Source organism: Callithrix jacchus, chromosome X, assembly GCF_049354715.1.
Source record: "Callithrix jacchus isolate 240 chromosome X, calJac240_pri, whole genome shotgun sequence".
NCBI classification, from domain to species: domain Eukaryota; kingdom Metazoa; phylum Chordata; class Mammalia; order Primates; family Cebidae; genus Callithrix; species Callithrix jacchus.
Genome location: NC_133524.1, coordinates 33,447,860 through 33,461,506, shown reverse-complemented (window position 1 = coordinate 33,461,506; position 13,647 = coordinate 33,447,860). Strand labels below are relative to the sequence as shown.

The 13,647-nt window shown below is 35.1% G+C and overlaps 1 protein-coding gene across 17 annotated transcripts in view; it reads left to right on the top strand.

Moving 5' to 3' along the window:
* Nucleotides 1-13,647, top strand: part of DMD (dystrophin) — a 2,312,475-nt gene that overhangs the window by 808,184 nt on the left and 1,490,644 nt on the right. For all 17 annotated transcript variants that reach the window (XM_054251383.2, XM_035288503.3, XM_054251382.2 and 14 more), the window contains 3 exons: nt 4,463-4,564; nt 4,675-4,782; nt 12,552-12,731. In XM_054251383.2, the coding sequence (XP_054107358.2) occupies nt 4,463-4,564; nt 4,675-4,782; nt 12,552-12,731 (390 nt within the window). The remainder of the gene's footprint in view (nt 1-4,462; nt 4,565-4,674; nt 4,783-12,551; nt 12,732-13,647) is intronic.

Sequence of the window (13,647 nt, the reverse complement as noted above, 5' to 3'; positions counted from 1 at the left end):
CTCAAGCATTTTGGGACAACTATTTCTACTTGTGCATATGGCATTGCAAAAGTCTATGGGTAGATGTGTACAGCATATGAACAAGTTAATTTCTCATTCACTTACCTACTTACGCTGAGATCAGTAAAAACCACCATTCCTGCATTGCTGCAGAAGTGACTTAGATTCAATACATTGAGTATTTTCTGAGAGGAAGATAGGTTTAAGCAATGGAATATGTTACTAAACGATATGTATGCTCTCTTATGTTGGAAACCTTTAAATAATATACTTGAAGACTAAACATCTATTTGTAAAGATTTAATGGGTGCCTTTCTAGAGTGAATACAGTAAAATACATGACCCTTGGGAGTTCTTGGATTTGATAAAAGAACCATGATCAAGCAAAATGTAAATAACCACCAACTCTTATATAACTCGTTTCAAATTAGAAGTACTTGCCAATACATATTCTTCTTTAATATTTGCAATTCTTCAAGGGGTTGGTATTAGTATTTCCTTTTTGTTTGTTTGTTTGAGATGGAGTCTCGCTCTGTTGCCAAGCTGCAGTGCAGTGGCTTGGCTCATTGCAGCCTCCAAATCCCTGGTTCAAGCAATTCTCCTGCCTCTGTCTCCCAAGTAGCTAGGATTACAGGTACGTGCCTCCATGCCCAGCTAAGTTTTGTATTTTTAGTAGAGACAGGGTTTCACCATATTGACCAGGATGGTCTCTATCTCCTGACCCCAAGTGATCTGCTCACCTTTGCATTCCAAAGTGCTGGGATTACAGGCATGAACCACCATGCCTGGCCTGTATTATTATTTTCTTTAACAGACAGCCACATATTTCTTAAAAAGGAATCCATCTATCTTAAATGTCTTTTGTATTATTCCTTTTGAGGGATATCATTTAAAAAGTACATGGACTGGTGGTTTAAACAATAAAACCTTGTTTTCTCACCATTCTGGAGGCCAGAAGTTGAAGACCTAGGTACTGGCAAGGGTTGGTTTCTTGTGAGGCCTCTCTACTTGGCTTGCAGATGAATGCCTTCTTTCTGAGTCCTCACATGGTCTCTCCTCTGTGTTTCACAGATCACTGGTGTTTTGCTATGTCCAAATCTCGTCTTCTCATAAGGATACCAGTCAGATTGGATTAGAGATAACCCTAATAGACTCATTTTAACTTAATGGCCTATTTATAGGCACTATTTCCAAATATGGGCACTTCTCATGTAGTAGGTGTGGCATAGGGCTTCAACATAAATTTTAGAGGACACGATTCAGTCTGTAACATCTTCTGTTTATATTTGGCATATGCAAATATTCAATACATATTTGTTATATAATAAATTCATGACCAATGAATACATTAATGGCTATCATTAACTGCAAGTTAAATATTAGCTGAATCATAACCTTGCTTCAATAAATTATCAAAATTATCTATAATCATTATTTGGATACAAAGGATACTTTTAGTGATATTTTTAAAATAGTTGTCTTAAATAAGTTGCCTATGTGCTTAAAAGAGTAGTAAATTACAGCAATCCCTCCCTTTCTCCCTTATCCATGGTTTTGCTCTCCTTGGCTTCAATAACTGGCAGTGAACCATTGTCAGAAAATATTAAATGAAAAACTCCAGAAATAAATCATACATTCTAAATTGCATGCTGTTTTGAGTAGCAGGATGAAATCGTGTGCCATCCCACTTCTTTCCCGACCAGGACTGAGTCACCCCTTTGCCCAGCATCTTCGTGCTGTCAGTGCTACCCACCCATTACTCAGTACCTGTCTTGGTTCTCAGATCAACTGTCATGATATCACAATGCTTGTGTTCGAGTCACACTTATTTTACTGAGTCATGGCCCCAAAGTGCAAGAGTAGTTATATCTACAGTTCAAATACGCCCAAGAGAAACTGTAAAGGGTTTTCTTTATGTGAGAAGATAACAGTTTCCAACTTAATGAGGCAAGAAAAAAACCATATGCTGGGGTTTATCAAAATCTATTGTAAAAACAAATTTTCTATCCGTGAAATTGTGAAGAAAGACAAATTTATAAAGAGTATATATAGGGATTTTTACTATCTGCAGTTTTAGGCATCCACCTGAGGATTTTGGAACATGTCAGCTGTAGATAAATGGGAACTACTATGTTCATTTTTTGTGATTCATTCATACAGTGAACAAAACTGTAATATTAAATGCATTGCATTAATACATCTCAGAATTTCAATAAATTTGAAAATCTTATGTAACCTGGAATAGAGGATCTTGATTTGGATTTGTTTTATAGAATATCCCAGAAAAATTAATAAATTATACATTTCCACCTATTGGAGTTACAAGCCTAAAATGCTGCTTCAGTGGACACTATCTGTATGTCTTATAGCACTAGAGAGAAGATGCTATATTCACTTGGAAGTCTCTATTTTGTTTATGAATGTGATGCTATAGCTTGAGTTTGTTCTTTCTTCCCTTGACTGTCTTCTTCACTGGAGTCGAAGGGCTGCAATAAATTTACCACATTTTGACTTTTTAGATCTGCATCATCATATGAGGCAGATGGTATATAGTTAAGAGATAAGATTTTTTCCATTCAAAGCTTTTTTCTCCCACAACTAATCTATTAACCATTTTGTTAAATGCCATTTTGCCTGACACGTATTGACAGGGTCACTAGGAAGTTCACTAAAAGAAACTTCAAGTATGTTTTAGAAAAACCTGCATATACTCATTCATAATAATTAGATGGTTGAAGTTATTGAATTCATTGATTTAAGCTGACCCAATTCCTGTGGGTATCTTGCATCAACATTTGAGTGCTCTGGCTTTTATTGTAAACTAACATAATTCAAAATAAATTGAGTAAGAGAGTGAAACTACAAAAAAGGAAAAAATTTAGTTGTATTATGCTGAAAGCAATAACATTGATATTTATGAAAAAAACTGAAAACTCATTCATGATTGAACTACGTATAAGTATATGATGATTTGAATACTGTAGAAAAATGTTTGCAGGCTTCTGTATACCCATGTGGGTATTTTTTTAAGTGATCGTTTATCAAACAATTTAAGAAACATGACTCTTTAAGTCACTTAGAAGTAGGTGGACTGGGGAAGGCATGGTTGCTCTCACCTGTAATCCCAGCAATTTGGGAGGCCAAGTCAGGTGGATCACCTGAGATCAGGAATTGGAGACTAGCCTGGCCGACATGGTGAAACCCCGTCTCTACTAAAAATACAAAATTAGCCGGGCATAGTGGTGCATGCCTGTAGCCCCAGCTACTGAGGAGCCTGAGGCAGGAGAATTGCTTGAACCCAGGAGGTGGAGGTTGCAGTGAGCTGACATAGCACCATTGCATTACAGCCTGGGCAATGAGCAAAACTCCATCTCAAACAAAAGAAAAGAAATAGAAAAGAAATAAGTGGATTATTTTAATGATGCTCATTTCACTTGTATTGTTTAAATCATGTGTTAATATCTTCTAGATGGGTTGATACATATATGTAGTGTCAAGTAACATAGAAATTACGAGACTTATAGACACTGAATAGATTTTTCAAAAATATGACTTACATTTTTTCTAGCTCTAATTCTATATAAAATAAGGCATGTCTATATTTTATGATTATTTCTAGCTTTAAAGTTCCTGTATATGAGACAATAACTTTCTTGTTTATGTGAAAAAGTAAAAAAACTTGAAATTTTAGGTTATAAGGTACATATTAATGAAGTTGAAGTAAATGCCATGTTTTTTAAACAGCTTCTTTGCATAGAAAGCATCACAGTCCGTATTTCCCTTCCAAAAATCAATGATAGTTGGTTTATGTTACATGTGAAAATAGTCTGTGTTCTTGGACATTAGTGACATGTTAATGATATAGTAGTTTTTGCTCAGAGATTATAACAGTTTTCTCATTAAAGTAGTTTAGATACAGAAAATTTTAATACTTTTGTAATAATAATTGAGAAAAATTAGCTATCTACCTATGAATGGAGTCTAACTTAGAATTGTCTTCTATAATCCAGATGGTAGGTAATTCTTATTATGCAAGATTGCCTCAATTAAGAGTCTTTTGAGGCATTCTGTTTAGTAGTTAGACTTTTATTCTTTAAGGTATATTTTCAAACCTAAGGAAGATACATATTTTACATGTTCTCATTGCAAAATCCTAATTCTATATGTGTATCTTTGCTATCTTACATTTGCTGTGGTGACATTTTATATAGTGGTATAATAACCATTTCATATTGCTTATAAGTATCTTTGCTTTCCTAGGAAAGGTACAAAACTTGGTGAGATAAAGACAAATGAAAGACATACCACTTGTTTAAATGTAAGCAGATCAGGAAGAGTGTCCTTTCCAACTTCTCATATACATAGGAGACTCAGATACTTTGGCAAATGATTCATTTCATTTTTAATAAAAATGTAGTTAACAATTATTTGCTGATACTGTGGTTGATTGCCTCTTCCCCAGGTATTGGGAGATCGATGGGCAAACATCTGTAGGTGGACAGAAGACCGCTGGGTTCTTTTACAAGACATCCTTCTCAAATGGCAGCGTCTTACTGAAGAACAGGTGAGTCGTGTGAGAAACTAGCTGTAAAAGACATGAGGGGGATATTAAATTGGAAAAATAATGATTTATGTTTAATTATTTATTCCTTGGAATTCTTTAATGTCTTCCAGTGCCTTTTTAGTGCGTGGCTTTCAGAAAAAGAAGATGCAGTGAACAAGATTCACACAACTGGCTTTAAGGATCAAAATGAAATGTTATCAAGTCTTCAAAAACTGGCTGTATGTACTTTCTAGCTTTTAGTATTATAAAAACCCAATAGTGTATATTGTCACTATTATTTAGTCTCTTCTATGCTATTGAATATTAAATGTTTATTGTTTTTGCTTGGATCATACATTATTCAAAGATATCATATTGCTACTTTTCTGAAATGAAGTAAGGAAATCTCTAGGTAGATTTTCAACTTGGTTTTTTCAAACAAAGTTGTACTGCTGAAGAAATATAGCATACCAGAATAAGACTTCAATTAAAATTAATAAAGTAATACTAAGAAATGTTTGTGAGCCTTTAATACAGTTCTAAGCAGCATAGTTCTAAAATAATAGGCTAAAGTTGATTCTCAGAGTAATACGTGAGAGTTACAAGTGACAATTATCCTCACATTCACGGAGTTTAACCTTAGTTTATTAGTCCATTTTTGTGTTATAATAAAGGAATACCTGAGACTGTGTAATTTATAAAATAAAGAGGTTTAACTGGCTCATGATTCTGCAGACTGTACAAGAGGAATGATACCAGCATCTGCTGCCGGTAAGGGCTTCAGGAAGCTTACAATTAGGGCAAAAGGAGAAGGGGAGCCAGTGCATATGACATGGCAAGAGTGGAAACAAAAGAGATAAGGGGAATGTCCCAGATTCTTTTAAACAGTGAAATCTCATGTGAACTAACTGAATGAGAGCTAACTCATCACCAAAGGGATTGTGCTAAGTCATTCATGAGACACACACCCTCATGATCTAGTCACCTCCCACCAGGCCTAACTCCCCCACAGTGAGAATCACATTTCAACATGAGATTTGGAGAAGACAATGATTCAGACAACATCACCTAGTTATTAAAAAAAAAAAAAAACACATTAAAGCCAATCATATGGCATTGATTATAAGTGTCCCATGTGTTTTGAGAAGTGAGATTCCTTTGGCAATAAATGGACTTTAGGAAAGCCTTCATTGAAACATTTGGTTTCAGCAGGAATTTCCATGATTAAAAAAAAATAACTTGAAAGCTTCTCTTACTCTGTGAATTTTATCATTTCTAGTAAAAGAGGGCAGTCTGATATTATGAGATTATTTTTTCACGTGAAATATTCTATATTATGATTTCTTAAAATTTTAGAAAGATTCAGTTAAACGTTCACTTGATATAAACTATTATAAAACAAAATGATTTTAAATAGTGTTTTACAATTTCACCTGAGTAAATCAATTTATATCTGTATCAATATTATGTATTATACTTCATAAGAATTGAGTCATTTCTAAACTTAAGTAAATGTTTCCAGTTACTTTAAAAATGTACCATTTTAGCAGATATTTATTTGTTTCATACATTTTTGGCTCCATAAATGCTAAGCCTCATTGGTCTTTTAATTTAAAATAGATTCACTTATATATTACTTGTTATTACAAGCTAGGTTGTTATTGATAAGAAATCATTGCTCAAAGAATATAGAATTTCTTAAATGATGTAACTGTCAAGAACAGAGTCCAGAAAAGTAATCGGTATATGTTTCAACACACACATACAAGAATATCCGATGTATTTGTAGTTTGGCCTGCTGCTGCTGGGGAGCGATTGAGAGTTTGCAAAAGAAAAAAAAATCGTATTTGCATTTTGGTAATATGTTTTGGTAGGAAGATGTTTGATGGTATGAGGACTAATCAGAATACCTGAACTAAGAAGCACTGTGTATTAAGATAAGGAAAGAGACATTAGACTGGTTAGTTGTGATGCACAAAATCTGTGGTAACAGGCAGAATTTTGAAACGGTTCCCAGACGTTTCATTTGGGTGACTGGGTTCCTAGGAGAGTTACTAGCTCTAATGAGAGAATAGAAGAGTAGTAGCTGGAATGACAAGAATAATAATTATTTCGGATTTGGATATATTCAGTATAGAGTGTCTTCTGGACAACCATTCTTTCCATTAGCTGGTTTACATAACTAGAATCTCAGAAAAGGGTTCATGACTAGTTATTGATTCAGAAGCAATGAAAATGCTTCTGAGGGATTGTGCAGAGTGACACATTAAGTAAAAGGAATAGATTCCAGGGGGAGTACCTACAAACAAGGAGTAGACAGAGGACAGGCTGTTTACAAAAAGATTGAGCAGGTATCGTTCAAGCGTACAAGGGGGAAGTGGTATCACAAAAGTGAGGAGACTAAATATTTCAAAAAGGTAGGAAGTGGTACACACTGTCACATGCCACAGAGAGGAGAGGATAAATTAATGATGAATTTTACCATATGTAGAGGAATGGATGGATTAAATCTCCTTAAAGCAGAATATTCCTTACAAACATTTTTCTTCTCAGGCAAAATATGAATCCTTTCAATAAGCAAGTGACTGACCACTGATTATCAAAGTGCAGTCATTCCCTTTGACTAAGAGCCAAGATATATTCCTAGTTAAATACAGAACCATGTGCTTCAGACACTCAATCATAATGGAGATAGTCAATCATTTTCTGTAAGTTGAAAAAGTCACAAGTCTGCCCAGATTCAAGGAAAATGAATTAGATTTTGTTTCCTCATGGAGAAGCACCAAGGTCAAGTTACAGCAAAGCACCTGAGATGAGGCTATTTTACAGCCATCTTTGGAAAATACCACATGCCGGAATATTACAGTTGTTTTGCATGATAATGAATTCCAAGTCTTAACATCTAGTGAAAGTTCCTACACATATTCTTGACTGGACTTGCCAATCAAGAAAGTGTTTTTTAGGAAGCCACAAACTGACAAAATTCAAATAGGTTAAAGCTAGATGATATTTTGCATCTTATCTAGGGTTCTTTCAATCTAATTACACATCTAAGGTTCATTAGGACCAGCTACTCAGGTTATTTCAAAGAGAAAATCGAGATCAAGAAAAAACACAGGGCCTGTGTCCTGTAACAATAGTATCAGACTTAAAATGAACACTAAGACATCCAGGCTCAGGCCCAGGCCTTACAGTCTATTGCAAAACTCCTCATATCATTTGATTTCTTGGAAAAATGTAATAGCAACTGAGAACTGTCATTTCTAACAATCAGGTGTCTCTATGTTAACATTTTTGTGAGCAAAAATCTTTGCTAGCCTCAGGGCCGTAAAAATGCTCTTTTAACAAAGTTGCAATAATTTTCCAATTATATTAAAATTTGTATTATGTCACCTTGTGAACAAAGAGAAAATATGTTTTCTATAGGTCTTATCATTTGATAGTTTAAGCCAATTAACAAAACCTGACAGCTGGTCTAGAATTTGAGGTAAAATTCCCCTGCTGACTCAGGCAGTGAATAAGAATTTAATGTTCATTAAAATATGTCACAATCTGAGACCCAAAACAGGTACCATCTGTCACCAGTTTCTCCTGCATATCTAGGTATAGATACACTGTGTGAAAAGTCTCTTTTATTTACAATCAGTGTAATTTGTTGTGAAATGCTATTACTAATAACCCATGGGATTGTCTCCTCCTTATCATTGGAGTGGGAGGTAGGGATTATGGCATTTAATTTGCTCTAAATCTTGGGGATTCATATCCAAATCATGTAGACCTATTATTTTTTATAATCAATGCTGATTTAAGTTTTAAACTGCTTTGGCATCAAGGATGAAAATGAAAGGAAACAAGAAACAGTAGCTTTTATGAGGTGAATTAGACTTGTAGAATCATGTAAATTACCAGTCTAGAAGAAAGCTGTTCCTGGGTAAATGTGTTGCTGCTGTGGGGATTGTTGGTGTTTGCCAGGGAAGTATTGCTTTGGGCAAGCATGGTGATCCATGAGAGTATGGTGTATCAGGTGGCCAGGAATTGAAGAGACTCAAATGGCTGTGGGATCAAAGGAAATGGATGAAGTGCTTATGGTAACTGAGAAAGTTCCCATTGACATTGTTGTATGACTTGCTACTGTCACCTCAACTCCTGTGATGGCCCTCAAATAATTTATTCAGACAGAATCAATGTTTCTCAAAATGTGTTCCCCAGACCGGCAGCATCAGTATCAAGGAAATTTGTTAGAAATACACATTGTTAGGTCATCTTCAGACCTACTGATTTAGAAACTCTGGAAATAGAGTCTAGTCATTGGCATTCTAAAAAGGCATACAGGCAGTTCTGTTGTTCTTTCAAGATGAGAACCTCTGTGATAGATCAACATCCCAAAGTACAAATTGGGGATTAGGAAGAATCGGAGCACATCTTACATAAAATGAGTAATTACATATAATACAGGTACAAAATTTAATTTTGCCAATACAGGAGAAGTTGTCTTGGCATTATTCTCTTATGAATATTCCCGATGAGAATAAGCTGAAGGTTTCCTGGGACTTTTGTAAAGATACATTATTTTTTCACTTTAAGTCATCTTGAACAGTATATCTGTCTCTTCTCCATATCCACTGGTGGCCCAGTTTGATTTATTGACTGTACCTTCCTGCCTACCTTGGAGGCAGGTCCACATGCCTGTCTTCCATAAAAATAAAATATATTTCTCCTTGCCTGAACCCAGGAGGCGGAGGTTGTGGTGAGCCGACATCGCGCCATTGCACTCCAGCCTGGGTAACAAGAGCGAAACTCCATCTAAAAATAATAATAATAATAAATAAATAGATAATATATTTCTCCTTTGACTGTCCCAGATGATCTTTACCTTGTACAAATTTTCTAGATCTTCCTTTTGCTACCTGAAGTTTCTAGAGTACTATGGGTCTCTTGTACTCATAGACCTATGATTATTGATATGTACAAATACATATTCTATGCAATAATTAGTAACAAATTTTAGTTATTTAATATGCATGTTTAAGATCTAAGCTAAAAAATTGACATCAATGGATAGACAGGACAAGGTAATTCTAACAAATTCTATGATCTGATGTGTCTGGCACCATCGTGGATTTTTTTCTTTTACTCCCTTTGTTAGTAATCCTGGAGGAATCATTCTGGAACTGGGGGATGACTGAAAGATAGAAAAAAAGAGAGAGAGAGGAGCGGAAAGAAATTAAGACCAAACAACTAATCTGCCATCATCATTTTTGAAATTCATATCCAGAATTTACTAGGTAGAAATTTGGATTCAGTGTTTTTGTCATATAGACATACAAAAATTCATTCATTCAGTAATCACACAAGTATAACACTGTTTTTATTTTACCTTAAGTGCACTTTTTCTAATTGTATTTTGTATTTTTGAGATGAAATCTTCATCTGTTGCCTGGGCTTGGAGTGCAGTGGAGCAATCTCAGCTCACTGCAACCTCCACTTCTCAGGTTCAAATGATACTCTTGCCTCAGCCTCCTGAGTATCTGGGACTGCAGGCATGTACCAACATGCCCAGCTAATTTTTGTATTTTTAGTAGAGATGAGATTTCTCTATGTTGGCCAGGCTGGTCTTGAACTCCTGACCTTGTGATCCAACCAACTCGGCCTCCCAAAGTACTGGGATTATAGGCGTGAGCCACTGTGTCTGGCCTCTAATTCTATTTTTAATAGTGACTTTCACTTTCATTTGGTTCATTTGGCTTAATATTAAAACAGGAGGCTTATTTTCATTTGTTGAGGTACCACAATGTTACTCACAGGTTTTTATTGCAATCCTCTTGTTTAAACATAATTTTCACACTCCTGTTCTGACATGTTTCCAAATCATTACATATTTTGTTTAAACAATAGGTATACCCTTTAGCCTTACACATATGGCTATGTAAAATAGTTTCTTATACTCTGAGAAAGCCAAAGAGGATTGTACTTACATATTTTTTTATTTTTAAATTTGTGTCTTTATTTATATTGTCCCTCTTTCCATGGTAAAGAAAAAAGGAAAATGATACTGTTTAAAGTAACTGGGGGGAATATAAATTCAAATACGGCTCTCAGCTTGGAACAGTAGCATAAACCTTTGTTCTAGTACTATTGCAAATATTCCCTTAAATTTAACAGAAAGCTAATATGTGAATTAAACAAGTAAAATAAATATACAAAACCTATCTATTGGGCCAGGTGCAGTGGCTCACGCTGATAGTCCCAGCACATTGGGAGGCCAAGGTGGGCAGATCACTTGAGGTTAGGAGTTCAAGACCAGCCGGGCCAACATGGTGAGACCCTGTCTCTACTAAAAATATAAAAATCAGCTGGACATAGTGACATGTGCCTGTAATCCCAGCTACTTGGGAGGCTGAGGCAGGAAAATTACTTGAATCTGGAAGATGGAGGCTGCAGTGAGCTAAGATCATGCTACTGCACTCCAGCCTGGGAGACAGAGTGAGACTCTGTCTCAAAAAACAAAAACAAAAAAAACATTTATTTATTGCTAAACCCCCACACTGTGAATTTTATTTTGATATGAATTCAATGTATAATATTTTAATTCATGTTTTGGTCTATTGTATTCTTCCAAATCAGAAAAATACTGAATTATTAAGGAAAAATTAGAAATGAAATTTAAATCTTGCTTTGTTTCTCCTTAAAAATGGCATGAAGACTGAACTATAACATGTACCAGATGAAGGAGATTCTGAGTAGAAGACAAACTAATTGAAGGAGACACTAGAGCATGCTGCAGTTTAGAGATACCAATGCAGGTGTCCTGCCAAAATGGGCTACTTAGATTGTCCTTTTCAAGAAGGTGGATTAACTTCTCTATGTTGGGGGCACTTTGGTTCATGAGCAGTTGGTGCATCTGTTTCATGACAATTTCTTTGCTATACGGAAGGTTAGTTCTTAAACTTGCATTTGTTTCAGAAAGACAGGTATCACGGTTTAGTTTATATTCATTGTATTTGCTACTGCCAAAAATATGGGGTTGTTAAGGGGCTGTAAAATAATTTTCTCTTTATTTCTCTTCCTTCTTTTCCTGTGTTTACAAATTAAGTCAGGGAGTAATGTGTAGTACTCGGGAATTGAATTTCCCTGTGTGCCAGCAAGCTTACTGAGTCAAGTAAAAGAAAAAACTGCCCTGATCACTGATTTCACATAATCAGTAGTTGATTCCTTTCAAATCAACCAAAGGGAGTATGTAACTCTCCACAGCTCACAGTAAATTTGGAAATATAAATGGTATAAAAATTGCTCCATAAGACACATAAGTATTTACAAAATCTGAAAAGAGATGCTGAAGGATTTATGTCATGCCGAGCAACTTAGTTCTTTTACTTAATGGGCTCTACAATTAGCTTTAAAAAATAATTACTCAAATAACCAGATGTTGATTGATGAATGGATGCTACAAAAATTTTAAGGTCAGTAAATCACATAATGAGGTTTTTATCTCCAAATAATGAACAGAATGTTAAAATTGTGGAAAAAATAATATCCAAATAATCACAGCATTTCAGCATGGCCAGGTTCCTTAGCCAGTCTCATTTTCTCAATTCACTAGCTTTTCTGCAGAACTCCTGGTACCTAATTGTCAGTTTTCATTTGAATCCTGTCAGGAATTAAGGGGAAATCCAAGACCCATGTGTTCCAACTTCCACATGTTGGCCTGTTTTGCCTTTCGAAGCAGTATTACCTTTTCACTTGAATGTTCTTCAGATATTTTAAGGTAGCTCTGAATTGCCTCTTCTAGGTCTTTATCCTATACCTGACTTTCTCTTCTCTTCAAACTTCTTGGGAAAATTCTATAGATTATACCTTTCTACCTATGTTTTTCTGAACTTTTGATCCTTTGCAGGCATGATTGCAGTATTTTCTTATCTATACAAATGAGCAAATACATGCAAAAGCAGATTGAGGTATAGTGGCTTAAAAATGTAACCCAGGCTTAATCTGTGATCTTTCTTAACAGGTTTTAAAAGCAGATCTAGAAAAGAAAAAACAATCCATGGACAAACTTTATTCACTCAAACAAGATCTTCTTTCAACACTGAAGAATAAGTCAGTGACCAAAAAGACGGAAGCATGGCTGGAAAACTTTGCTCGGTGTTGGGATAATTTAGTACAAAAACTTGAAAAGAGCACAGCACAGGTTAGTGATACCAATTATCACGCTATAGATGATCTCAGAGATTTCTGAAATCTGCATTAAGAGAGTAATACTCTAATCCTACAAAAGAAGTAACCAGATTGCTTTTGCCTTTTATTTAGTTAAATAAAAACATGGTTCTTTTCCCTGTCTTCTTGTTGGATAATGGTGCTGAGGTAAAGTGCTAATTAACTGAACTTGTTACTGACCTAGAGTGAATCCCTTCCAGACCAGTAGTAATGATTCACTGAGTGATTTAGAGCAGGTGAACAAAATGCTGGGGAACTGTATCATCACACTCTAATCAGATTGCTAGATCCATGAGGACCAGTAGTCAACTCCATTTTACTCTTGAGAAAAATGAACCTTAGAAAAGTAAATTTTTCAAGACAAGTTAGTGGTAGGAGCAGGACTAGGGTTCATGTCCTTTGATTTCTCTGAAAGTTTTTTATTAGCGCAAATAATTGACTATTGAACTTCTTCTGCCATAGACTGCTGATTTCATAAATTCCTGAATTTGGCTTAGTTACACTAACTAAGTGGGGGTAGATTATGAACTAGAACACGACCTATGGTTAACAGTTGGCTGTAGATTATGAAAACATCTCAGCAACATTTGTGGTATGTGGTTTTATTATAATAATTTGTAAAGATGTAGCAACTTAAAAAAGTGGGGTATTTTAAAAGTTGTACCTCTTTTTGAATTACATAGTTGGATGGTAGAATAATGAGTAGTCATTCAAGATATAAACATTATTTATAACAGTATTTCACATTCTGCCACATAGTTTGACATTATAAGGAATAACTTTCACTAATTGCAGTTCATAGCTCAGTGTATATGCATACACTTTCATACTCAATAGATTTTAGGCAGATATTTCCTCTATCACGAGACAAGTGCAGGGAGTTTGTTTTC